Raw genomic sequence first — 27,777 nt, 5'->3', positions numbered from 1 at the left:
CCTTGACTTTTCAGTTTGTGGGACCTAGCTAAAGATAAGAGTGGGGTACTGAAATTCCACGCTGTCACTGCATCAGGTCCTTCCTAGCTGATCTTTTATGAAATTGGGAGCCCCAGCGTATGATGGATTTGCAGTTGACTCTATGAATTGTTTTTTTCAGTGTGCAGTGGCCTTCTGTGGCTGTTCTTATTTTGGTTTCCAGTCCCTTTATCAGGCATCACAGTAACTCTGCTGGCTTATCTTCCACTTCTTCTTCTTCAGCCTTTGTCTCATAGTCTGTTGGTGTCTTTGCCAGGGAGGTGTGTTCCTTGGTGACAACAGCTAGTTGGATCTTGTTTTACATCCGTCAGCTAACAGAAGCCTCATCCTACAAGAGCCACAGCACTGCAGTTGTACTGAGCTTGGCTTTCTGTCTTTCTGTTTTGTTCTTTCCTGCGTTTTTCTACACTCTGGTGCTGCCCTGTTGTCCCTGGATCTCAGCATTCTTGCATTCTCTCTCTCTCTCTCTTTGGAGTAGAGTCTATTTTTTCTTACCTTGACATTTCTTCTTCAGTGCTCTCTCTCATGGTCAGCTTCTAGCCTGCTATATTGCTACAGGTTTTCAAAAGTTATTTTTCTGTTGGGGGTTTTTAGTTGTTTTATGGTTGGAAAACTTAATCTGTGCTGCTGTTCTGGAGGTAAGGTAATGCTGTGAGTTTCCTGTCTTGTTTTGTGGTCAATTTCTCTGAGTGTGCCGTGTGTGCTTGGAAATGGCCTATGTGGTATGCTTGAGGGTTCTAAAGTCATATGTACACATGTATAGGAATATAGTTTGGTCTTACTACTAGACATCCCTTCATCTTTGCTTTTTTCTTTCTTTATCTTCTTCATTTGTGTCTTAGAGCAGAAAGTTTTCTCTATAAGAGTCAGTTTTTCTACTTGTACATATGTTGTAGTTGCTGCTCCAGACTTAAGAGTACATTCTTAGATGGGTGTCTGTTGATAATCATTCTGATTGTTTTATCAGTATATGTGTCTTGGAAAGGATTCCTTTCTGATGTTACTTGGCTCCTTCAGCTTCCTTTGGTTTGTATTTGTTATTCCTTTGTCTCCGCCCTTCTCTTTCTTTCATGTGTGTGTTTGATAACTACCATTTAAAAAATCATATATGAAAGTCCATGTCTTTTTATTGGTGCGTTTTAAATACCTTTTAGTGCATGTATTGCTTTTTTGTTCAGTTGGCATTTCGGCAATCTGTTCCCTTACACTTTAACTAAATGTTTTTTTGCCTTCTTTCTCTTCTTCATATTTCTAACTGTTGGATAAATGTGAACTTGCCTGCTATACATTTTATCTTTTAGTTTCTTTTCTATTTTTGTTGTTGTTTGTTTTGTTTTTTGTTTTTTGAGATAGGGTCTCACGATGTAGCCCTGGCTGTCTGGAAACTCATTACATAAACCAGGCTGGCCTCAAACTCAGAGAGATCCACCTGCCTCTGCCTCCTGACTGCTAGGAATAAAGGCACGTGTCACCACTGCCTGGAAATTTTTTTTCAGTTTTAAAAATTGTGTGTGTATAGTTGTTTTATCTGTTGTATGTTTGTGCACCCCATGCGTGCAGTGCTTATGGAGGCCAGAAGAGGGCATCAGGTCCTCTGGAAATAGTTACAAACTTTTGTGAGCTGCCATGTGGGTGCTAGGGATCAAACCCAGGTCCTCTGGAAGAGTAGCCATTGCTCCTAACCAATAGCCATCTACCTGCCCTTATCTTTTAAGAGTGAGCTCAGGCGGTGGGAGAGTCACACGCTTGTGCCTCCGCATGCAATGGAGGCAGGGGGATCAACTTTTTTGAGTCATTTCTCCTTCCAGCTTGCTTTGGGGCAGTCTCCTTTACTGTTACTGCCACCCACCATGCTGTGTATTCCAGGCTAGGTGGCCTGTGCGTTCTGACCAATTCTCCTGTCTCTACCTCCTGTCCGCTCTGGGCTTGCCTTACAGATGCATGTGTCTGCGTTCAGCTTTTTATGTGGGATCTGGGTCCGAACTCAGGTCTTCAGGGTTTTGTGACAAGTGTTTTTACTAGGTGAGCCATCCTCCCAGGCTGCATTTCCTACTGGGGGTGTCCCTAACTCATCAACACCCTTTCCTTAGTCTTCCCACTTAACTCATCCACCACCATTCTGTTTGTTCCTTCCTTCCCTTCTTACCTTGATAATCAAATTCAATTCTTTACTTTAGAATTACCCTGAATATTTTCTGTGTTGTGGGCCTCTTAGAAAGTTATGATAGTGCACTTTTACTTCAACATATAACATAGAACTTTTGCATTTATTTGCCCGTTTTCTCACTGCAGTGTTTCCTCCCAGGGAGTTTTGAATAAAGGAATTCATGTGGTAGAAAACTTTTCAGAACTTGGGCAGTTGGACAGAAGTTTCTTCTTCTGATACTGAAGTACTATGCTGCTTGTTAAGCGTATCTTCCGAGGTTTTCCCTTACCATGTTGGAAATATTAATTCATTGTCCCCTAGACTGGTGTATCTAAGAAGACGTTGGTTGCAGTGGGCTCCTCACTCCTTAGGAGGCATGTTCTCACTGGGAGCTTTTAATAGCCTTGTTTTCTTTTGACTTTGTTTCTGATTTTTGCTTTAGTATTTATAACTTTTATGACAATTATGAGTGGGTGTGTGTTCTCCCCAGCTGCATGTTTGGGATACCAGGTGGTTGTTTCTGTGCTCTTTAATAATGCATAGTTCTCAGCCATTGTTTCTAAAGATGCCTTTCAGCTCTTATTCTCCTGCAGGGGCTCCTGTTGAGCAGGTTGTGGTCCTTGACATGTGTCCCTGTCACCCTCACTTTGCTCTTACTAATTTTCCTTGAATTTTCTATTTCTTTGACCTGATCTTTTAGATCACCAGTTTGTTTTGAATCATATTTGTCATACTAGCTAACTCACCTGTTAAAGCACAGATACAGATCAGAGGAACGCTCTGTGAGTTTCTGAAGCTTTTGTCTGTAGGATAGGTATATCTGTGCCAGTTTATGGACTTGCTTTTGACAGTTTGGGACCTAATCCACGTGATGCACTTGGAGCAATACTGTTTATAGTAAGCAGGGGTTGGTTTTCTCTTCATATTTTTTTTTCATGCCAGCACTTTGCCCGGACCTTTATGACTAAATGCCCTTGCTCATGTTACTAGTAAAAACAAAAACAAAACAAAACAAAAAACAACCCACTGCTCTTTTAGGGCTACTTATATTTTTTGGAACATCTGTCATGTTGGCGTTCTTAGTTTCCTGTCTGTTGCCTGTGCTTTCTCTCACTGTCACAGGCAGTCCAACCTGTTGTCTTTGTTTGAGTGGCCCTAGTCTCCAGATGTCAAATTATTGTTTTCTTTGAATGCATATTTTCTGGGGGTGGGTGGTTGTCAGCTTCCTTGTGTGTCAGTGTTTATAAGTTAGTGAAAGGGTTGCTGTACAGCTTAATGGTTGAATGGTGTGCTGCTCAAAAGCCCTGGAGTTAGTCCCCATACACATACACCATGTATATACATGCACACACACACACACACACACACACACACACACACACACACACACATATATATATGGGATATATATATATATATCCCATAAGGATTTGATAGGGAAAGGGAAAGACTGGTTTTTGGTAGGGCTTAGGGAAGATAGGCAGGGAGAGCTCTGGCCTGCTATCCTCTGGGCTTTCCCTACCATACTGGGCACACTGCCTTGCAGTGCCTCTCTCTGCATCTTGCGTCCAGGCCTGTGTTTTCTAGGCTTTGCTTTCCTCAGTTTTGATACCTCACTGTGGTTGTGGGTGTGAGGAGCTGAGAAACCTGCTAGATGGAAAGGAGGTGGCCAGTGACCTGCCCATACCAACACTGCCTGGTTCCTGCCCTCCACTGTGTGCATAATACCACCTGCTGCTAAATCTTTGGTTCCATGGCCCTCCTGCTCTTTCTGTATAGCTTTTGCTGCCAGTAGAGCCCAACTCCCCTGAAGGAATGGTAGAAAAAGCTGCATAGTGCCATCTGCCGTAGCCCTGCCTGAATTCTCTTGGGGACCTAGGCTTTCTTGCTCTCTGCATGTATCTGCCTGCACACCTATTCCAACAGGGCTTCTTGCCAGCTCCATGTCTGCTTCTTGAGGCCATATTTCTTTCCCTCTCAATTTTATAGAATCTGTGTTAGGAGAGGAACCTAATTGTCCTTGTCAATTCTCTCTTTGTCTTTCTTCCTCCTTCCTTCCTTCCTTCCTTCCTTCCTTCCTTCCTTCCTTCCTTCCTTCCTTCCTTCCTTTCTTTCTTTCTTTCTTTCTTTCTTTCTACTCACATTGTTCCTATAATGAAATCTACATATATGGCTTCTTTTTACATATGTATGCATGGTACTCATATATCGTACATGTGTATGAGGGTACACATGCTCATGCAGATGGAGACCTGAGGTTACTGTCAGGTGCCTTCCTTGATCACTCTCTGCCTTGTGTATTGAGGCATAGTCTCACACTTGAACCCACAGCTCAGCCATTCAGCTGGTCTGGCTAGCCAGGTTGCTCTGCCCTCCCCTGTGCTGGGAGTATAGGTAGACTGCATGTCTACCTGGCTTTTATTATTATATTTGTTCATTCATTCATTGAGACACAGAGAATGTCTATGTTTATATGGGGGTTTGTGCATGCTGCTGTATATTATAGAGGTTAGAGGACAATTTTGGTGAGCTAGTTCTGGCTACCACTTGGGTCTTAGGGACCAAACTCAGGTTGTCAGTCATGGCTACAAGCGCCATTATTTGCTAAGCCATCTCTCTGGCATCACCCAACTTTTGTCCTGCAGGTCTTGGGGGTTCTGAACTCCAGTCCCCCTCTCACAGATGTGGCAAGCACTTTACCTATGGAGCATCTCCCTACCTGTCAGGATGCTTTTTTTTTTTTTTAAATGAAAAAACTCAATCACGTTTTTTAGGTAGCTATGCAGCTTGGTTCATCTTTGTTCCACACTACAGGATTAAGTGAATGAAATAAACTTTCAGAATAAGAAATTTGTGTTTGAAAGTCAGCTTGTATTCTCTCACTTTGAATCAACAGTCTAATAAGGCTTCCTGTAGTGTGGGAGTACTGACATTGTGCCAGCCAGTTATCGCTTTGCTAGGAAATTCCTATCTCCTTGTCATTGTTTTGTTTGTGTTTTTTAAATGAGACTTGTTCTATTAAACTGTTAGTTCATTCGAAGCCAGATTGGACAGATGTTAGATGAGGACCCTGTGTCTCATGTGTGATAGGACATGGAACATTGTAGATAAGAGCTGTGGGAAAAAGCTCACAGTAAGTTCATGATATAAAGCAAATGTTTTTGTCAGAAAGTAAGTCTTAGGTTCCTCCAGAGGCAGGAGAAACCCCTTGGGGCTTTTGTCTTTTTTTCCACTTATGCTTCTTCTGATGTGTGTTTCTGTCCATGGTGAAGATGAACAGTAGTCAAAAGGGACTCCTGCCAGAGCCAAATCCTGTCCAGATTATGAAAAGTCTGAACAATCCTGCCATGTTACAAGTTCTTCTGCAGCCCCAGCTGTGCGGACGAGCAGTTAAGCCAGGTGAGTGCCACACATCATCCTTCTTGAGCCCCCATGTTGGCATGAAGTACTCACGCTGCATGCACTGTACGCAAAATGTAAGAAGCACACTACAGGTTAAAGCGCACTCACGCTTGTCTGACTCTCTTCTAAGAACTATTAATGATCATAAATTGGTTATTTGAAATGGTACTATGTCTTGGCTGTTTTTTAGGTACAATCTGCTTTTGTGTTTCCGTTTTCTGTACCATTAGCAAATGTTAAATATTAAACCTTCAGTTAAACTTTGTTGCGGTGGACCTGGTAATAATGGCACACCGCTCACTACTCTGTTGCCTGAGTGAACCAAGAGCATGGAGCATTTCTTTTTAGTCATTTTAGTGGACTTACCTTGTAAAATATGCTGATTTGTTTCTTTTGTGTTCATCTTTCTCTGTTGTAGAGAACAAAGTAGTTTCCCTTTGAGCTAGATGACAAAAGCATCATCCTCTAATTATCTAGATCTGTATATTGTCACTGTACTTTGACTATCAAGCTATTCGGTATTCTTTTTCTGGTATTTCCTCTGAAACAAACAACTTTCCGTACACAGGATTTCTGTGTTAGCATTATGAGGAAATGCTGGGGTCTAGAGTAAATATATTTAGTGTAAGCATACTCAATTTGTTTATTCCAGTTCAGTCCCAACTGACCTGATGCCAGCTTCCACACTAAGCAACATAGACCCTCAGACTAAGGGCACTGCCTCTGTGTGGCTGTCCCACTTAAGTCCCTGACTACAAGTTAAAGGTTCTCTAGGCTACCGGAACGTCTGACTAACGAGCTATACAAATTTGGGAGTAGCTAAGACCCTTCAGTTTGGTATTCTTCTAGAATATCTTGTAGAATTCTGGACAGCTCCATATTTATGATCATAATTTTTCCAGGAAGGACCTAGCAGGAGTAGGCAAATGAAGGCACTTAGTACACGGGGCTCTCTGTGTAGCAGGTCATGACACTTTCCAGCATGTTATTTGTTTAATATTGTTGTTGACGATAAAGTATTATGATTGCCCTTTGCTTTCCTTAATCACCTACCCCATTCCTCCCACCCACCCCCATCCCTGTCACACACACCCCATCCCTGTCACACACACACACACACACACACACACACACACACACACACACCCATCCCTGTCACACACATCCATCCCTGTCACACACATCCATCCCTGTCACACACACTCCATCCCTGTCACACACATCCATCCCTGTCACACACACATCCCATCCCTGTCACACACACATCCCATCCCTGTCACACACACACACACACACCCATCCCTGTCACACACATCCATCCCTGTCACACACACTCCATCCCTGTCACACACATCCATCCCTGTCACACACACATCCCATTTCTGTCACACACACATCCCATCCCTGTCACACACATCCATCCCTGTCACACACACACACACACACACACACACATCCCATCCCTGTCACACACACCCCATTCCTGTCACACACACACCCCATCCCTGTCATACACCCCATCCCTGTCACACACATCCATCCCTGTCACACACACTCCATCCCTGTCACACACATCCATCCCTGTCACACACACATCCCATCCCTGTCACACACACACATCCCATCCCTGTCACACACACACACACACACACACACACACCCATCCCTGTCACACACATCCATCCCTGTCACACACACTCCATCCCTGTCACACACACTCCATCCCTGTCACACACACTCCATCCCTGTCACACACACATCCCATCCCTGTCACACACACATCCCATCCCTGTCACACACATCCATCCCTGTCACACACACACACACACATCCCATCCCTGTCACACACACCCCATCCCTGTCACACACACATGCCATCCCTGTCACACACACATCCATCCCTGTCACACACACCCCATCCCTGTCACACACACATCCCATCCCTGTCACACACACATCCCATCCCTGTCACACAAACATCCCATCCCTGTCACACACACCCCATCCCTGTCACACACATCCATCCCTGTCACACACACATCCCATCCCTGTCACACACACATCCCATCCCTGTCGTCACACACACACACACACACACACACACACACCCATCCCTGTCACACACATCCATCCCTGTCACACACACATCCCATTTCTGTCACACACACATCCCATCCCTGTCACACACATCCATCCCTGTCACACACACATCCCATTTCTGTCACACACACATCCCATCCCTGTCACACACACCCCATTCCTGTCACACACACACCCCATCCCTGTCATACACCCCATCCCTGTCACACACATCCATCCCTGTCACACACACTCCATCCCTGTCACACACATCCATCCCTGTCACACACACATCCCATCCCTGTCACACACACATCCCATCCCTGTCACACACACACACACACACACACACACATCCCTGTCACACACACATCCCATCCCTGTCACACACACACACACACACACACCCATCCCTGTCACACACATCCATCCCTGTCACACACACTCCATCCCTGTCACACACACATCCCATCCCTGTCACACACACATCCCATCCCTGTCACACACATCCATCCCTGTCACACACACACACACACACACATCCCATCCCTGTCACACACACCCCATCCCTGTCACACACACATGCCATCCCTGTCACACACATCCATCCCTGTCACACACACATCCCATCCCTGTCACACACACCCCATTCCTGTCACACACACACCCCATCCCTGTCATACACCCCATCCCTGTCACACACATCCATCCCTGTCACACACACTCCATCCCTGTCACACACATCCATCCCTGTCACACACACATCCCATCCCTGTCACACACACATCCCATCCCTGTCACACACACACACACACACACACACACATCCCTGTCACACACACATCCCATCCCTGTCACACACACACACACACACACACCCATCCCTGTCACACACATCCATCCCTGTCACACACACTCCATCCCTGTCACACACACATCCCATCCCTGTCACACACACATCCCATCCCTGTCACACACATCCATCCCTGTCACACACACACACACACACACACACACATCCCATCCCTGTCACACACACCCCATCCCTGTCACACACACATGCCATCCCTGTCACACACACATCCCATCCCTGTCACACACACCCCATCCCTGTCACACACACATCCCATCCCTGTCACACACACATCCCATCCCTGTCACACACACATCCCATCCCTGTCACACACACATCCCATCCCTGTCACACACACATCCCATTCCTGTCACACACACCATCCATCCCTGTCACACACACACCCCATCCCTGTCACACACATCCCATCCCTGTCACACACCATCCATCCCTGTCATACACACATCCATCCCTGTCACACACACATCCATCCCTGTCACACACACACCCCATCCCTGTCACACACCCCATCCCTGTCACACACACACCCCATCCCTGTCACACACATCCCATCCCTGTCACACACATCCCATCCCTGTCACACACACATCCATCCCTGTCACACACATCCCATCCCTGTCACACACACCCCATCCCTGTCACACACACCCCATCCCTGTCATCCATCCCTGTCACACACATCCCATCCCTGTCACACACACCCCATCCCTGTCACACACACCCCATCCCTGTCACACACACATCCATCCCTGTCACACATCCCATCCCTGTCACACACACCCCATCCCTGTCACACACACCCCATCCCTGTCACACACACATCCATCCCTGTCACACACATCCCATCCCTGTCACACACACCCCATCCCTGTCACACACACCCCATCCCTGTCACACACACATCCATCCCTGTCACACACATCCCATCCCTGTCACACACACCCCATCCCTGTCACACACACCCCATCCCTGTCACACACACATCCATCCCTGTCACACACATCCCATCCCTGACACACACACACACACACACACACACACACATCCATCCCTGTCACACACATCCCATCCCTGACACACACACACACACACACACACACACACACACATCCCATCTGTACCAGTCCTTTTCTCACACTCATGACTTTTGGTTTTGCTTTATGACCCATTTAGTTTAATGGGGCCACTCATGAGACCATTGGATTGAGACTCTCCATTGGAGCCTGGAGGAGTAACCAGTGACCAGTAACCAGTAACCAGTAACCAGCTTAAGCCAACAAATCTCCTTCCTGAATTGATCAGTAGCAAACAGTTCTTCAGCTAGGGGTTGGGAGGGCCTCCTGAGCCCATCTTCTATGACTGATGGTTAGTGGTCATTCTTGTGCCGACCCAGTGCAGGCATCTATGGCTGCTATGAGACTGATTGCAATGACTGTGTCTTAGCCAGGAGATGGACTTCACAGCCCCTTTCTCTGTCTTCTGGCTCACACATTCTTTCTCCTCCTTTCCCCACAGTGTTCCCTTACCTTAGGGGGAATGGTATAAATGTCTTCTTTAGGGCTGAGCTTTGGTCAGTTACTTTTCTCTATACCTTGTGGGCCGTGAGTCTCTGCATTGCATTCACCACTATTCACTTGAAGGAGAGGTTTCTCTTATGAAAGCCGAGAGCAGCATTTTCCTGTGGCTACAAACATAAATATTTAGAGAGTAGCTTGACACTATCTATGCCAGTTTGCTAAAACAAAACAATTAAAAAAAAATACTAGTACTCAGTTCCCACTCTAGGGCTCATTGTCTCCCTGGCTGTGCATTTTTGACCAAGTGTATAGAATCAGGCATGGATTCTCTCCCATGAATCAAATCTCAGATTTAATCAGAAAACTGTTGGCTACCCCATAACAGGAGTGCTGCTGTTGTGCAAGACCTGTGTTGCCTTCCAGGTTGGTCTTGTAGCTCACAGAAGTTACATCTGGGCAAGACTATTGATTCCTTCTCTCCCCCAGCAGCCTGCATGGCTCCTTTCAGAACTATGAAAACCAGCAGCAGAGACAAAGCTTCGGCTCAGTTCTAGCTTGGCTTTCTTATGTCATGTATCCAGGGTGTGTGGTGTATACAGTTTGCATTCCATTGTTAGGATAAACACCATGACCAAAAGCAACTTGGGGAGGAAAGGTTTGACAGGACCCTCCCACAGTTGATCATTGAGGGAAGTGAGGGCAGGGGCGGAGGCAGGGACCATGGAGGAGCATAGGCAGGGGCCACAGAGTGACCACAGAGGAACACAGGCAGGGGCCACGGAGGGGCCACAGAGGGACCATTGAGAAATTCAGGCAGGGGCCACGGAGGGACCACAGATAAGCACAGTCAGGGGCTATAGAGAAACGTGCCTACTGGTTGACTCCTCACCTCCTCCTCAGCTCACTTCTTCATAAAATCCAGGACCATCTGCCCAGAGATGGCACTGCCCACGCTAGGCTGGGCCCTCCCACATCAGTCATCAATCAAGAAAATGTTGAACGAGTTTGCCAACCGGACAATCTAATGGAAGCATGTTCTCAGTTGAAAGAATCTCTCCCAGATGATTCCAATTTGTGTCAAGTTGACAAAAACAACAACAAAAAATGCTAACTAGCACAAGGAGGTACCTCAGCCTTGGCATTCAAGGTTTTGATTAATAATTCAACAGCTTCTGGGAGCATCTTTTTCCAGCCATACAGGAACTTTTTAGGAATTGGAACTTTTGTGGCAGTTTTCACTGTATGGGAAACACACACACACACGCACGCACGCACGCACACACACCTACCTGCCCTAATGTATTACCTCTAGATTTTCTGGATTGTCCTAAAACATGGTGTTTACAGACATGACAACCTCCTGTTGGTTGGTTATTGATTGGACAGTGCAGTAGTCTTCGTTCCTATTACCACAGCATTTCTCCCGACGCAGTTCAGGATTGTGCTAGGGTTAAGGACATGTGCTGTGCCAGCGGGTCTTTTAGAAGAGTGTTGCCTACACCTTTGGCTTTGTGCGCATCTTTGGTAACTCTGCCCACTGTTATTTCTGTCCCTTCAACACTACATATTTCCACTCCACTTTTCTGTTTGGATTGGTTTGTGGTCATAGAGGAATGTGGTTTTGTTTTGCTCTTTAGATTTGATTTGACTTTTTCGTTTAAAAAGTATTTTTATAGGGGATGAGTATGTGTACATAAATGCAGATCCCCTGAAGCTGGAGTTACAGGCAGCTATGAGCTACCTGATGTGGGTGCAGGGAATCAAATTCTGGTCCTCTGCAAGAGCTGTGTGTCCTGCACCATCGAGCCATCTCTCCAGTCCCAGGAATATGCTTTTTAAATGTGTAATGTTACTGTCTCTATTTTAAGATGTTTTACTTTTTACACGGATGGAGACATTTTTCTTGTGCCTGGCTTTGTCTTTGTTTGGGCGGGTCAGGAAGAAGATTAAGTCTCCACTTCAGTGAGCACAGGCCAAGCTAGAGGAGGCATGCCAATTGTACTTTTGTATTTTCTTAGACAGTGGGTGGGTGCTGGGGAGTGAAGCCAAGTCTGCACCCCCCAGCCTCATTAGCAGACCTTAGGTCCTTTCCAGATTGAGGTAAAATTGCAATGAGAATTTGTTTTTATTTACACTTACACTTTTATGACCTTGGATAAATGACTGGTTGTAGATTTGAGCTATGAGGCAAGTGTACATGAAAGTTATAGACGACAGTTTGCTCAGCACCCTGACTCACTGTTGTGTATGGTACTTTTTAATTTGAGCCTTTCTGTAGAGTGGGTAGGTATATGTTAACTTGTTGTGTTGCTGTTCTTGTTTTGGGATACAGACTCATTACCTATTTGGGAATACAGACATGACTTAGTGTTTGTTCTATTGTGTGTACAGTATGGAAAGCTAATGCCAGGATCTTTTTTGAATGCTTTTTTGTAATTGGTGTGTGTGTCTGTGTGAGTGTGTGTGTGCGCGTGCCCTCATGTGCAAGCACATGAGCATAGGTGTGTGTATGTATATATTAGACAAAATTAATCATGTGTTTTATATTTCATGGTTCTTTTTTCTCTGTATATGTCTAATCTGAAAATATCTCTTCTGAAATGTATGTGGTGTTTGGGCTCAGAATCAAGAGTGTAGTTTACCCTTTATTCCTCGTATCTCAATGTACAGTTAGTTTGTTTCTTTGGAGACGGGGTCTCACTGTGTATTTCTGGCTGGGCTGGAACTTGCTGGGTAGACAGAGCTGGCCTCAAACTCTCAGAGATCTGCCTGGATCTGCCTCTGAGTGCTAGAACTCAAGACATGAATCACTCAGCCCCGTTATGTGTAGTTAGGTTGCATCTTTTTAGTTTTTATGACATAAGAATTTCTGCACATCTATATTATCCTCTGTAAAGAATTTTTCATAAGATTTTCAAGGATGAGGGTTGCATCTTGTCCCTCGCCCTACCTTCTGTCAAAATTCTGCTAAATACCTGATAAGGAATAGGGGGCTGGAGTGATTAAAAACCCCTGGTCTCATTGAGACCAGGCTTTGGTTCCCAATACCCACATGGTGGTAAACTCTGTTCCAGGGAACCCCACTCTCTCTTCTGACCTCCTTGGACATCAGACACTCACATGGTTCATATACATATGTGCAGGCAAAACACTCGAATCCATGGATAAAAGGTCCTGAGCCACTACCAAGGCCTCGGTTAGTACCGCGCTGCCAGCACAAGCTGTGCTGAGTGCTAGAGACAGGCAAGCCTGTGTTTGGTGCTTGACATTTACAGACAGAAGGGCTGGGGTTCCAAAGCAACTTCCAGGATTGAATCTCCAGGAAAGAAGCTGCCACTCTTAGCCAGCAGATGATGAAACTTCCTGTGCAGGTTAAAGGTTGTGAAAGAAATGCTTTTGGAACATGCTGTATTTTTAATTTCTTAAGTCATGTGCTTATGGGTTTACCTGGGACTGACTCTGATCTTCTCGAAACAGTTCTCGGAGTTGCACCCAGCTTGTCTCATCTGCTGAGTCCCTCCCTCCCCTCCGCGCTGTTACACTTCAGTAAAGCACAGCAGGTTTGTACACAACACCAGGTATGGAAGGAAGCACAAGTGAATACTTCACCTCCCCCGACCCCAAGACAGGATCTTATGTAGCCCAGGATGACTGTGAGCTCCCAATTCTCCTGCCTCTATCTCCTGGATTACAAACGTGCCAGGCCTGGTCAAGAAGTTAACTAAGCATTGTTCTTTTTAAAAAACATCCTGCCTGCCCTCCGTCCTTTGTGGTATAAGGGATTGTCCTAGAGTTTATTGATGCTGCCAAGTGATTTACCGCTGCCTGACATCCCTAGCTTTCTTTATTTTAACTTTCGATTTTGACATAGAGTCTTACTGTAGTTGCCAAGGCTGGCCTTTAACTCCTACTGTAGACAGGTGGACCTTGAGCTTGTCATCCTCCTGCATCAGCCTCCTGAGTAGCTAGAATTATAGGCCTGTGCAGAGAACACCCTTTAATAAAGGTAGCTCCATAGCCTCACAAGATGAGTGTGTATAACCTAGTGCTGATGAAAACAGCACACAGGTAAACTTACTAACTCCCACTTGTAGAGTATTAAGAACAGAATGCTTATTTTGTGGTAATTTTTGCTAGATAATCAATAGATTTTTGTTTTGTTTTGGTTTTTTTGCCCTGTTTATGTGTGGGAGGGCTTGGGGTAGATGGGCAGACTGTGTGCCATGGATATGGCAATCAGAGGACAGCCTTGGGTGTCAGTTCTTTCCATCTCTGTTATTTGAGGCAGGGAATCTGCTGTTCACTGCACCATATGCCAGGCTAGCAGGCACAGGTTTCTGGGGATTCTCCCTTCTCCACCTTCCATCTTCCCATAGGAATGCTGGGATCACAGGTTGGGGTTTTTGTTTATTTGTTTGTTTGTTTTTGTGGCTTTGTGGGATTTGAACTCTGGTCTTCATGCTTGCATAGTAAACACTTTACCCATTGAATCATCTCCCAGTCCTAAGGCAGTAGTTTTAAAACAAAACATTTTGTACAGTCTTAACTCGAAACAAATTTTGAAAGAAATGAGCAATAGCTCCTAACCTTTAAATTTTAATCAGTGTTATAAAATAGTTCATGTTTGTGAGAGCAAGGAATATTTCTCTTACGTTTTCACATAAGTGTTTTAAATATGCACTTAGATATAAGTATTTGCCATATTGGAAATAGACACTACTTGTTAATTTAAGAATATATTTAAATACACAAGAGACCTATGCACAAATCAGTTATGTTATTACTCCTATAGGATGGAAGAAATGTGTGGTGCTAAAGACAGCTGTTTGTTATTTTGAGACAGGGGTCTTGCTAAGTAGCCCAGGCAGGCCTCCAACTCAGAATCCCTCTGCTTCCATCTCAGAGGCACACATTAAAGGTATGTGCCACCACTCCAGGTTATACAGCCAGCTTTCTAAAGGGAGAAAAAGAGCCCCACCCACACCCACAGCAGTTATTCTATTGCTGTGGCAGAACACCACTTGGGCAAAAGGGTTTGTTTTGGCTTATGGGTTCAAAAGGATAGAGCCTGTCTGTTGTGGAATGCGTGACACCATTGGTCAGAGGAGGCATGGTGGCAGGAGCAGGAAGCTGATAGCTCATATTTCATCAAGATACAGGAAGCAGAGAGAAAGAAAAGAACAGGAAGTGGAGTGGGCCACCTTCTGAAGGTTCCAAATCATGCCATCATTTAAGGAACATTTTTTATTCACCACACCATCTTTTTGGTTTTTTTTTTTTTAACACATCTTTGCTATCTCATTCATAACTCCTGTATCCTATACGTTGGTGCTTTTTACTCATTCACTCACTCCATGTGTTTTATTGAGTAGGCACCTGTGCTAGGTGCTGCAACTATTATGGCTACAGCTTTGAACAAAACATCCTCATAAGGAGTCTGAAAAGTCAGATGTGATGGCTCGGACCTCTAGTCTCAATACTGGATGGGGGGAAGGGGCAAGGCTGGAGGACTGGTGTATTTAAGACCAGACCAGGCTATATAGTTTTTTCATTGCTTACATTTTCATTTCATTCATTTTTTCATTTTACTTCCTGATTGTAATTTCTCTACTGTTATGAATCGCAATGTAAATATCTTGTATGCAGGATATTTGACGTGGGACCCCTGTTAAAAGTTGCTCATCATTCCCCCAAGGGCTCGAGACCCACAGGTTGAGAACCACTGTCCTAAAACAAAGGGGATATTATCAATGCTCTGGCTCTCCCTTACTCTCAATGTTCACACTTGATTGTTTGCTCCTATTGTTTCATTGTTGGGTTTTTATTGTTGTTTTGAGACACAATCTCACTCTGTAGCCCAGACTGACCTAAAATTTACTAGGTAGCCTGGTCTGGTCTTAAATACAGCAGTCCTCCAGCCTTGCTCCTTCCCCCCATCCAGTATTGAGACTAGAGGTCCGAGCCATCACATCTGACTTTTCAGACTCCTTATGAGGATGTTTTGTTCAAAGCTGTAGCCATAATAGTTGCAGCACCTAGCACGAGGGCGGAGGTCACTGCATCGTGAGGAAGTCTACTAAGGGTCACAGCACTAGGAAGGTTGAGGACCACTCTGTTAGGAGAAAGACCAGAGATGTTGTATTTGCTTTTAAGGCTTACAAGTCCCTCTGTCTCCTGAACTCAGTGCATCTCACTGTCCCAAAAGGACCTCCTCACTCCTCTTGAGTGTCCCACGTAACTGGCCCAGGCTTTCCCTAAACAACCTTTAAATTTCAGCACATAAGTTAGGGCCTCAAGAATGCCTCCCATGAGTCTTCCCATGAATCTAAAATAAGATTCCCCAGTGTTTGATTGTGTATCTGCTTGTATTTTTCCCTCACAGAATTGCCATGTTTAGTCTTGTTTGTTTTAATATTTAAAGTCCCCTTCCCCCAGGGATATGATACATAGGGGCCAATCAGACTGCATTTCTCTCTAGGTAGCACACTGTCCTATTCATAAAAAGCGTGCAACAATTCTTGTCAAATGATTAAGTCAATAAATTCATATTTCACCATCATTAAAGCCAGGAAGGGGATGAGGGGCTGAAAGGAAGACAAAGAATGTAGAATAGGTCTCAAAACTGCTTGGTTACCTCTTGCAATATTACCTGAGGGTGAAAGTAGATTATTTGTATTAAGAAGTGTTGTTGTTTGTTTGTTTGTTTGTTTGAAGACAGGGTTTCTCCGTGTAGCCCTGGCACTCACTCTGTAGACCAGGCTGGCCTGGAACTCAGAGATCGACCTGCCTCTACCTCCTGAGGGCTGGGATTAAAGGTGTATGCCACCACACCTGGCTAAGTTGTGGTTTCTTTCTTTCTTTCTTTCTTTCTTTCTTTCTTTCTTTCTTTCTTTCTTTCTTTCTTTCTTTCTTCAGACTTACTTGAGAATTGAACTTTGAGATGAGTTGATTATCCCACCAATAGTTTTGCAAATGTGACTAACTTCATGTCGTATTAATTCCACAGAGCTCGGTTGTGGGTAGTGCGGCACCCTTACTCCTTCAGAATCTGTCTCACCTACCTTTGGTACAGCAGCAGTTGATGAAGTTTGAAAATACCCACACTAATAATGTAAGTATTTCAACCCTTTCATGGACTCAGCCCATGGATGCGGGGAGGTGGGGGTGAAATTTCACACACGCATTGTCTTTCCTGGGCTCTGGTTTTTTTTCCACCATGTGGAACCATCTGCCATCACCCCCTTCTTTTGTAGAAGCCTGGCTTGCTGGGAGACCCTCCCACCATGGTGCTGCAGCCTGCACTGGCAATAGGGCCACCACTGCCTCTGAAAACCGACCTGGGACACCATGGAGACACACACAAAGGTAAATAACCTATTTGCCAAGAAGTCCAGATATAGTCAGTTTTGAGACTTGAAGATAGTTTATCTCTATTCCTCTTTTATTTCTAGGATGATTAAATTTAAATCTTGGTCATTTAAAATTTCAAGAGCCCTGTTGGCCTTGTCTGATACGTTATTAATGGGCTTGCCTCCATGCCAAGAGGAGACGGGCCCTGCTGGAGGGGTTTTAATATTTCATGCAGATTCACAGCAGTGCCAGGAGAAGACACAGCTTCCATTTGACGCTGACATGCTGCCCACTGGGCTCACAGCAGTGCCAGGTGAAGACATAGCTTCCATTTGACGCTGACATGCTGCCCACTGGGCTCACAGCGCAGGCCTCAGGTCTCCGTCTCAAGTCCACCAAATAAGGAGCCCCAGCCCTTATAAAAGGAATAGCTAGAGTTTGTGAATTTAAGTCCTGTTGACTTGAATCAGTTTTAAATTATGTCTCCAAATTATTACTTGAAAGAAAACTGATATATGTGCTCTGGGCACGTGACAGGCTGGACATTTTTGTTTTAGAAAGCTACAAATGTACCAGGGTTTCTTATTTTATTGTAAATTAGAAAAGTGCTTCCAGTTAGAAGCTTGACTGAAGAGTTAGATGTGAGCATGTAGAGTGAAAATAACACCAATGGTAATTTAAGTTCCGTAAACATAAGTAACACATTTAGTCTTACACACACAGTTGGCTAATCAAGTGACCAAATAACTCAGTCGATCCTGACGATGATTAAATTGCCAAGAAATTTCCTAGTATGATGGGAGTCTGTCATCCTAAAAGCTTTGGCTTTCCATGACTAAGAGCTATGAAAATGTGTCTTCCTCATGTTAATGTTAAGTAATACATAGTTTGCTGTTCTCTGTGCTGCCCTAAGAACCCTGCAAATTCACTGTCTAAATAAATATATTCTAAAAGATAGTGGAGCCAAAGTGAGTACTCTCAAAGTAAGAAACTGGTGAATTTGTAAAATGGGAATTTAATTTAGTCATCAAAATTAAGTGTTTTAATTTCTTTCTGGCCTCTTGTAAGCTTTTTATTCCATTTGTTTACTTGTTTATTTTGAGACAGGGTCTTATTGTGCTGCCTAGCTGGTCTTGAATCAGCTTATGAATTCACGTGATCTTGCCTTAGCCCCTGAGTATTTGGGAGATGCATGTCACCATGCCTGGCTCACCCATGCAGTTTTGTTTGTTTGTTTGTTTGTTTGTTGATTGGGGCAGGGCACACGTGTGTTATGGCATGCAGGTGGAATGTACAGGACCACTTGTGGGAGTTGGTTCTCTCCTGTCCTGTGGGTCTTGGGATTTAAACTCTTGCTTACAGCCAAGCACCTTTCTTTGCCGTGCCATCTCACTATCCCTGACCTACGGCCTGATTGCTAAAAATGATTCTGAATTTTCCTGTGAAAACATATTCTTTTCAGGATTTTACTTACTATAAGTAAGAACATATAATTTTTTTGTTGATATAGTGTTTGTATTCCCAAGTATTGACTTCAAAGACAACAGTGGCACACTCGTGTCTAAAAACCAGATCTCTCCACTTAAAAATAGTGTTGATTTATAGTATCTGTGGGGTTTCTATGTGTAAATCCTCAAACAAGCCACTGCTAAGGTCAGGTTGCCAGTATAAAGACACTGGGCTCAAGCTGAGAAGAGGTGGGTGCAGCCAGCTCTCAATAGTAGGTGGAGACAAGCTAACAAGGCTTGCTGCTGAGTCCACCATTAACTGAGGAAATGCTGAACACTAAACACCAGACCCAATTACTCTCTTCAAATATGGAAGCAGCCAAATTGCAATGATTGGACATTTTTAAGTACTGAAGTAATTGAAATGTCAAAATAGAGTCACAAGCTTCTAAAATAATAATAAAATGTATCATTAAAATATGATGTTGAGGTTACCTTAGAAATTCTTGAGAATTTTAAAGGCATTATTTGTCAGTTTTTGTTTTCTTGTGAACTTACAACCTCTGACCTCACCTGTTGGATTTCACAGTTCTCTGATAGGTACAGAAGGGGCTACTATGTCTTGTATAACCAGGGTTCTTTTGCCTCTATGATTCATTCACTACAGCATCCAATCTGATTCCAACTCAAACAACACTGGCAGCTGGGCTGGGCATGTTGCCATTCTTCCCACACCAGCTCACTGCTGGACAAGCTGGGCTGGGCCGTGGGACCACTCAGGAGAAGCAGTCAGCCTCAGCGGGCATCACCGAAGCTAGTTTCTCAGGGTCGCAGCAGTATCTGCAGACCTTCCCAGGCCTTCCTGCTGGAGGCCCGCTGACAGGCCACCAGAAAACACAACAGAGCCAGCCAAAAGGCGCAGAGGTAGGTTCAAGGGCAAGGAAGCACACAGAGAAGTGGATATTCCCCTGGTTGCCTTTCCTCTCCTTTTTGTCCCTGAAATGTGGCATTGTTATACCTCTGTCAGTTGCTTGTTCTTGGTGATTGTCTCCACTGTAATGGTTTCAACATCTTCTAAGTTGTAGCTCCAGTCAAGATTTCTCTTGAGCTACTGTGAATTTGTTAAGGGTTGTATTTCCTACTCATTTGGATGTCACCAGTCCCTGGAGCATAGTAAGCATTTATTCAGCAACCATAAACTGAATGAGCGAATACATGGCCATGTGATAGACATGTCACAAGCAAACCTGGATTTCTTTGAGGCTAACAAAGATGTCTGAGACTGGTTCTGCTATCCAGACACAGCAGTATTGGCCAGGAAAGCATCAGGAGCATAAAGGACTGTGGCTCTCACATACAGAAATGAACACTCAGGAGTGGCTTTCTTCATTGTGTGTACACACACACACACACACACACACACACACACACACACACACACACACACACACACACATCTCTGTTTGAAAAGAAAACTAAGCTGCTAGCTTTGTCTTACCTATATTAACTGTGGTTTTAAAAGCCTTTGACCAGTGAGCAAATAATAAGCCGTCTCTCAGGAGACTATGGAGCATAATGAAAGCTCAGTCCTGCATTCTATCCTTTTCTGTTCAATGTGTTAGAGTCTTTGCTCCTACTAAGTATATGAAAATAGTAGGGTCTGTGTTTCCAGTGTCCTGTCTACCATTGTCATCTAAGAGCTAAGAGTCAGTCCATGAATGCTGTCTTTCTCTGACTTGGCATTACTTTTAGAACTAGAGATAAACAAACGTCACTTGTGTCATTTGGTTTTAGCCATATAATGAAAAATTTAAATCTTATAATAAATGTTAATACCTGAATTTCTAGAAATAAGATAGAGAATTAGTTGTGTTTTTTTTTCTTCCCAAGATGAATTCTCTGAGATCAAATGAGAAGACACAAGATGCCTTAGGCTCTATTCCACTTGTAGAATACTGTGGTTAGAATGTATTATTTATTTAGGTTTTTATTGGGGTTGTTGAGACAGGGTCTCTCTGTGTAGTCCAGGCTATCCTGGAGCTTGCTATGTAGACAAGGCTGGCCTCAAACTCACAGAAATCTGCTTGCCTCTCCCTCCTGAGTGTTGGGATTAAGGGCATGAGCCACTATGCCCAGCTGGGGCTCACAAATGATCACACTGTACAAGATACATTGAAAAATAAATCTTTCTGCATTTTTTAATTTTAGTAAATGTTTTAAATAAGCACTCATTAGTTGTAGGGAGTGAAAGATTCTGTTGTGACTTTTTGTGACCTTTCCATGTGTGTGTATGATGTTCTGTGACACTCCTCATTCTTTTTCTCATGTTTTGTTTTTGGTGACTAGGTTGCCTCTAAGAATCAGACTTCACTCTTGGGAGAACCACCAAAAGAAATTCGGCTCAGTAAAAATCCTTATTTGAATTTGGCCAGTGTGTTGCCCAGTGTGTGCCTATGTAAGTGAGGACTCCGCATCAGCAGTGAGATTTCCTGGAAGACATTCTGCAATGACTTTGACTTCTGTCTTAAATCAGTTGACACTCACAATGCCTATTGACAAAACTAAGCCCTAAGTCATAGACCTGTTCTTTAATAATAATCCCGTTATTTTAACAAAAAGAAAATTAAAACACTTCACTTTTTGAACTAAAACATTTTAAGAAGTCTTTACAACTGTATTTTCATTAAGGGCAAAATAATTTTATTCAGTTATTAAAAAATAATGAAGGCAACAAATTGTTGGAATCACTGTAGTCATTTACAGTGTAGGTAGAGTCATTGTTCTAAACTAGAGACTGAAGCCTCTAGATGATGTAGCCATTGCATTCATAGACCCTAAATATGTGACTGCTAATCAGAAGAAATGGAGCCTTTATTGGTATGAGTCAACTCTTACTCAACAGTCCTGAAAACAAGTCAGCAATGGGAAAACCAAAGAACACATTAATGCTGTCCAGCAGGGAAGAGGCTGGATACACAGAATGGGACACTGTGACCTTTATAAAGAAACAATAATAGTCAGAAGTTGTCTGCATCACTCATTTATGAAGTAGTCTCTAACGATGATCTTAAATGGAAAAAGTTAAAAATGAGTGTCACACAATTGCAGTTCTGCTTTTAAAACTCTGCTCGAACAGGCACGTGCTTTGTGCAAACACATAATGTAAATCTGAGAAACTGTAAACAAGGAAAGGATTAAAGATTAGTGTAATTTTTAATATACACTTTTGGCATTTTACAAAGTATTCTCTTGAGCATTCATTTACAATTTTTCCAAATCTAGGAAAGAGTGTTCTTCTAGTATTCCTGCAGCACACTGCTCTCACCTGAAAATTGACAGTGACAACTATTGCCTTAATAAGGGTGTTTAATTTGCATTTTATATGCCTTAGTGTAGACCAGTGGTTCTCAACCTGTAGGTCATGACCCCTTTGGGGTCACATATCAGATATCCTGCATGCCAGATATTTATATTACATTTCAAAACAGTAGCAAAATTACAGTTATAAAGTAGTAATGAAATAATTCTATGGTTGGGGATCACTACAACATGAAGAAGTGAATTAAAGGGTCACAGCAATAGGAAGATTGAGAACCACTGATGTAGAATTATCTATGGGGTTGGGTATATAGTTCAGTGGAGTGCTTGCCTAGCATTATAGAAGCTGTGTTTCAATTCTCAGTACAGAAATATATTTGGAGGTTTCCAGCATAATTTTACCTATATGGCAAGCTTCCATTTTCAGTTGCTGAAATGAAGTGATATGTAATTCCTCCTAGAGAAAATAAATACGAATGTATATTAGTAACATATTTGTAACAGGCTGAGTTAATGTGTTCTACGCTGTTTATAATTTAACAAATCACTGAAGGGTCTTACTTTTGTCTTTAGCTACTGCAAGTAAAGGCACACCACAGAAGACTGGAATTGCTAGCAACATTCTGGATGCAATCTCTCAGGGAAATGAGTCCCAGCACGTACTGGAGAAATGCATCACTTATTCTCCACCTTTCGAGGATTATGCCCAGGTAAGTGATGCTAGGTCATGATGACAGGGAGAGATTGGTCCAGTTCTACACTGATGATAAATCATGACTGCTTCAGCACTGTGAGAACACAGGGGATAAATCTCTTGCTCATCATTTAAAATTTGGGAATAGGTTCAAGAAATTGTTTAATATTATTTTACACCACATATTTTCCTCACAGTTTTACTAGACATCTTCAAGCTACAGCCCTTGGACCACACCCAGTTTTTTGGTTGGACTTAGCCACATCCGTTTGCTTTTCTATGGTGCTGCCATACTCAATAGAACAGACTTACACGGCTTACAAGGTTATGTATTAACTACCTGACTCTTTACTAAAGATTCTGCTGACCATTTTTGACATGAATGTAAACCTTAGAAACCCAGGAAGGGCAGGGAAACACCCTCCATTCTTCATCATTACTTAGAGAGGGAGGAAATGTTCACATTTATAGGCATTCCTATATTAACTTTAATAGGGTATTTGATAGCCCAGACTGGCCTTAAACTCACAGTAACTCAGCCTCTGGAATTCTGGGCTTGTATGTGTGCACCACCACACCCAGCTGTTTACCAAAGTCACATAGCATAAAAGAAGACCCACCCTTAGGATCTATAGGAGGTTTGTTTCAGGGCTCCTTTGGATACCCAATCTGTGGATGCTCAGATCTCATGTGTATGGTGTCATGTGTGCAGTCTGTGGATGCTCAGATCTCATGTGTATGGTGTCATGTGTGCAGTCTGTGGATGCTCAGATCTCATGTGAATGGTGTCATGTGTGCAGTCTGTGGCTGCTCAGATCTCATCTGTATGGTGTCTTGTGTGTCAGGCTTTCTGGGCAAATCTCCTTCATGCGTTGAGTCTTTTTAGATTACATATAACAGTTAATGTATTGGAGATGCTATGTAAATACACTGTTGCTTAGGGAATGATAACAAAGAAAAGCTTCGTGTTTTTGGTGTGGGTGCAGTTTTCAAGGATTTCCAACATGCAGTTGATTGAATGTATGGTTACAGAACTTATGAACATGGAGTATTATTATAAATTATGTTCAGAAGATATATTGGTATGATGAGGTAGTGACCTGCTTATTTTAAAAAACGGGGGTTAGAGCTGATGTCATGAGGAAGACATTCTTGCATCCTAAGGTTCCATCTTTGTGAATGTGTTCAGTAATGACAGATACACACACTGTAGATGGATTATATGTAAGGGACAAAGTTAAATTATTGGAAATTAAAGTCATTTATGGTAATATATAGTTGTGAAGATTAGAAATAACCAAAACATTCAACTAAGACTGAGTAAGCAAATTATGTTGTTTTTATCAGTAAATACAATTTGAAAATTTAAAATGATGTAAAATAATGTGTAAACATATGCTAAATCTAATCCATTGATAAAATAAGTCATAAAATATAGTTTGTATAGAAGAACAATGTTTACTTTTCAAAGCAGAAGAAACAATACATTTTTGAGAATTTAGCAAAAGAATGTATTTTCAGCATCAAAGAAAGTTCATTTCTGTACCAAGCTTCTCTGAGTATGACATTTGAAGTTGGTCTTCTTTGACTCTGCCTTCTCAGTTCTTATGGTGACTGCGACTGATACATGCAGGGCCTGTACGGAGCCGGTTACTCTCCTGTGGAGAGGTTCTCAGGTGGACCCTTGCATCTCTGTACTTTTAACACTCATCACTTTGCAATGTGTCATAGTTTGCTTTTTCTGTTACTGTGATAACCACCAAGACCAAAAGCAAACTTGGGGAGGAAAGGGTCTACTTGGCTTGTACTTCAGATCAGAGTCCATCCTTGAGGGAAGTTGGGCCAGAGGGAGCTGGGAGCAGGAGCTGTGGAGGAATGCTGCTTACTCTTTGGCTTGCTGGGCTAGATTTTTTTATACAGCCCAGCCCCACCTGCTTAAGGATGGTGCTGTCCACAGTGAACTGGGCCCTCCCACATTAATCATTAGTCAGGAGAGTCTTACAGACTTGGCCACCAGCCAATATGACCTAGGCAATTTGTCAGTTGAGGTTCCTTTTTCCCAAGTGACTCTAGGTTTTGTCCAGTTGACAAGAAAAACTAACTAGGTGGGGCTGTTGGTGGCCCACACCTTTAATCCCAGCACTTGGGAGGCAGAGGCAGGCTGTTCTCTGAGTTCTAGGCCAGCCTGATATACAGAGAGAGTTCCAAGTCAGCCAAGACTACACAGAGACCCTTTGTCTCGAAAAACAAACAAACCAAAACAACAAAAAAGTTAACCAGGACACAGTATAAGCATTTATCATCATCATCGCCCAGGGACAGAGCCAAAGGCTCTGTGTATGTTAGGCAAGCACGCTACTCTTGAGCTATATCCCAACTCAATTTTTAAACTTTTTTTTTTTTTTTAAAAAAAAAAACAGTACAGGGATTGCACTTCAGATCTTATTCATGTTAGACTATGTAAACATTTAATCTTTCCACCATGTCTGTGAGTGTTAAACTATCCCCTTTGTGGTGCAAGTGGAAGAGTACAAAGGCTTAATTAATCCTTCACATTCCTACAGTTTGTGAATGATTTCACAGGCTGCAAAGTCCATGTTGCTATAGTATCTCCCAGAAACTCTGTTGAAGGATTGGGAAAGATGGTTGTGTCAGATACTAGATGACATAATTTCTCTTTTTAATAAAGCCATCACACTTAAGAATTTGATAGTTGTTGTTTCTAATGACTGTGAAGTTATTTGCAGAAGCCCCTGATAAAATCTGGAGTAGAACTGGGGAGGTATGGGCAGGTGTATTCGAGGCCAGCCTGGTATACAAAGTGAGTTCTGGTACAGCTAGGGCTGTTACAAAAAACTAAAACAAAAGAAAAAATCTGGAATACATTTGAAAAAAAAAAGTAGTTTCTATTTAAAAATATTGGAGAATAACCAGTAGAAACTGAAGGGAATTGGGTCCTGGCAGAGGGGATTCCCCTGAATGGCAGCCATGTTTCTGTAGCTTGATTTTTCTCTCTATGCAAAATCTGCAGTCTTCCAGGCTTGAAGAGATACAGAGTAAGCCTTGGGACTCTTGGCAAGGCTGTAAAGTGAGAGGTCCTGGAACAGGAAACGATATGGGTAGGGGTAGTAGCTGTGATCCCTACATCTTGCAGGCAACAGGAAGTTGACTGAGACAGTTGACTATGGTATCTTGAGCGTAGGAAACCTCAAATCCCGTCCCTAAAGTGACACACTTCCTCTAACAAGGCCATACCCCTTTCAACAAAGCCACACCCTGTGAGATTATGGGGGCTAATTACATTCAGACTACCACATGGAATCTAAAATATTTAAAAAAACTAATGGTCAAAACTTGCTTCAGAAAGACTTGGAGATCTAATGGGCATAGAGTCTCCCCTTGTGAGGCAGGAATGTTTTATGTCAACACATGAGAGTGCACAGGAGTCATATTTGAGAAGAGATGATCTAGAAAGTAACTGGGGAACAGCAATCATGTTGTCTTGAGAGGCTCCTCAGCCTTAGAACCAATGACATCTGTGATTGAGTAATTCATTGTTGGAACCTCCCTGCACATCCCCATGTTGTTTAGGAGCCTTGTCTTGTACCCACCTGACTCTCCAGTAGTGATAGCCACTGTTAGGACTGGTGAAATGTGAAGAATAAACGACTGGTTTCCCCATTTCTTGATATATTTAATAACAAAAATCATACAACAGTATCGTTGGCTTTGTAATGCATGCAGACAGTTGCTTTACAACACTAATGTGAGGGACAGTGTGGGGCAAGTGAAATGTGATGACAAAGAACTAAGGTAATATGTCAATAGTTTCATTGCAGTTGAATTCTAAAAACATTTGATCCAAGTATATTAAATGAAAAAATTAAAACATTTTTACAAAATGATCTAGGTGTTGAAGGAACTCTGTCTAAACATTAACTGACTACATAAACCAACAGAGTACAGTTTGTAATAGCCACATGTAACAAGGAGCACGGACTTGTCACAAGTTCAGAAAAGCTAATGAACAGGAACAGACAAGAGGAGTTTATTGCCAGTCATATCCTTTTCTTTTAAAAGATCCTCAGGTTTCAACAACAACAACAACAACAAATCAGTAGACATATAAAGAAATCAGGAAATGTGGCCCATTGTGGTGGTTTGAATAGGAATGTCCCCCATAGGCTCATAAGTGTGAATGCTTGGCCATTAGGGAGTAGCACTACTTGATAGGGATTAGGAGGTGTGGCCTTGTTGGAAGTGTGTCACTGGGGGTGGGCTTTGGAGTTACACAATCTCAAGCCAGCCCAGTGTCTCTGTCTTCCTGCTATCTGCTGATCCAAATGTAGAACTCTTAGCTCCTTTTTCAGCATCATGTCTGTCTGCATGCCACCATGCTTCCCACCATGACAATAATGGACTAAGACACTGAAACAGTAATCCAGCCCCAATTAAATGTTTTCCTTTATAAGAGCTGCTGTGGTCTCTTCACAGCAATAGAACATTGACTAAGACACCCGTGCACAGGAGAAACAGGTAATACAAAATGGCCATAAGGTAGCCTGGATGTGGACTTGGAAGACAATGATCTGAAACAACACCAAGGAATTAAAGTGAATCACATATAAAGACCTTAGGCAGTGTGAGAGCCATGTCACACCAAGTAGAGTATCACCAGAGGAGATTATAAAACAGTCAAATGGAAATTTTGAGTTTAAAAATTTTAATAAAGTGAGGTAAAAACGTCCTTAGGGGATAGCAGTAGACATCAGAAGGGAGAAGAGTGACGAGAATGGAAGGTCATTTGAGATGATCCAAACTGAGAAACAGGAAGGGGAAAGAGCCATAACAGTGTGGGCAAGGGAGTGGTGAAACGTCAATAAAAATTAGCATTCCTCGAAATCTTAAGT

The 27,777-nt window shown here is 43.1% G+C and overlaps 1 protein-coding gene across 2 annotated transcripts in view; it reads left to right on the top strand.

Annotated features, from left to right (window-relative positions):
- Positions 1-27,777, top strand: part of Raver2 (ribonucleoprotein, PTB binding 2) — an 80,360-nt gene that overhangs the window by 44,801 nt on the left and 7,782 nt on the right. Inside the window, exons 5-12 of one of the 2 annotated variants that reach the window (XM_035439777.1) lie at positions 5,458-5,584; positions 6,549-6,551; positions 13,535-13,617; positions 17,103-17,168; positions 17,311-17,422; positions 19,523-19,791; positions 21,202-21,310; positions 22,747-22,883. In XM_035439777.1, the coding sequence (XP_035295668.1) occupies positions 5,458-5,584; positions 6,549-6,551; positions 13,535-13,617; positions 17,103-17,168; positions 17,311-17,422; positions 19,523-19,791; positions 21,202-21,310; positions 22,747-22,883 (906 nt within the window). Of the gene's footprint in view, positions 1-5,457; positions 5,585-6,548; positions 6,552-13,534; positions 13,618-17,063; positions 17,169-17,310; positions 17,423-19,522; positions 19,792-21,201; positions 21,311-22,746; positions 22,884-27,777 lie in introns of both variants that reach the window. The other variant, XM_035439776.1, reaches the window with a different exon arrangement.

This window comes from Cricetulus griseus, chromosome 2 (assembly GCF_003668045.3).
Source record: "Cricetulus griseus strain 17A/GY chromosome 2, alternate assembly CriGri-PICRH-1.0, whole genome shotgun sequence".
NCBI classification, from domain to species: Eukaryota; Metazoa; Chordata; class Mammalia; order Rodentia; family Cricetidae; genus Cricetulus; species Cricetulus griseus.
The sequence above is the reverse complement of the archived record's forward strand: the minus strand, read 5'-3'. Positions and strand labels throughout refer to the sequence as shown.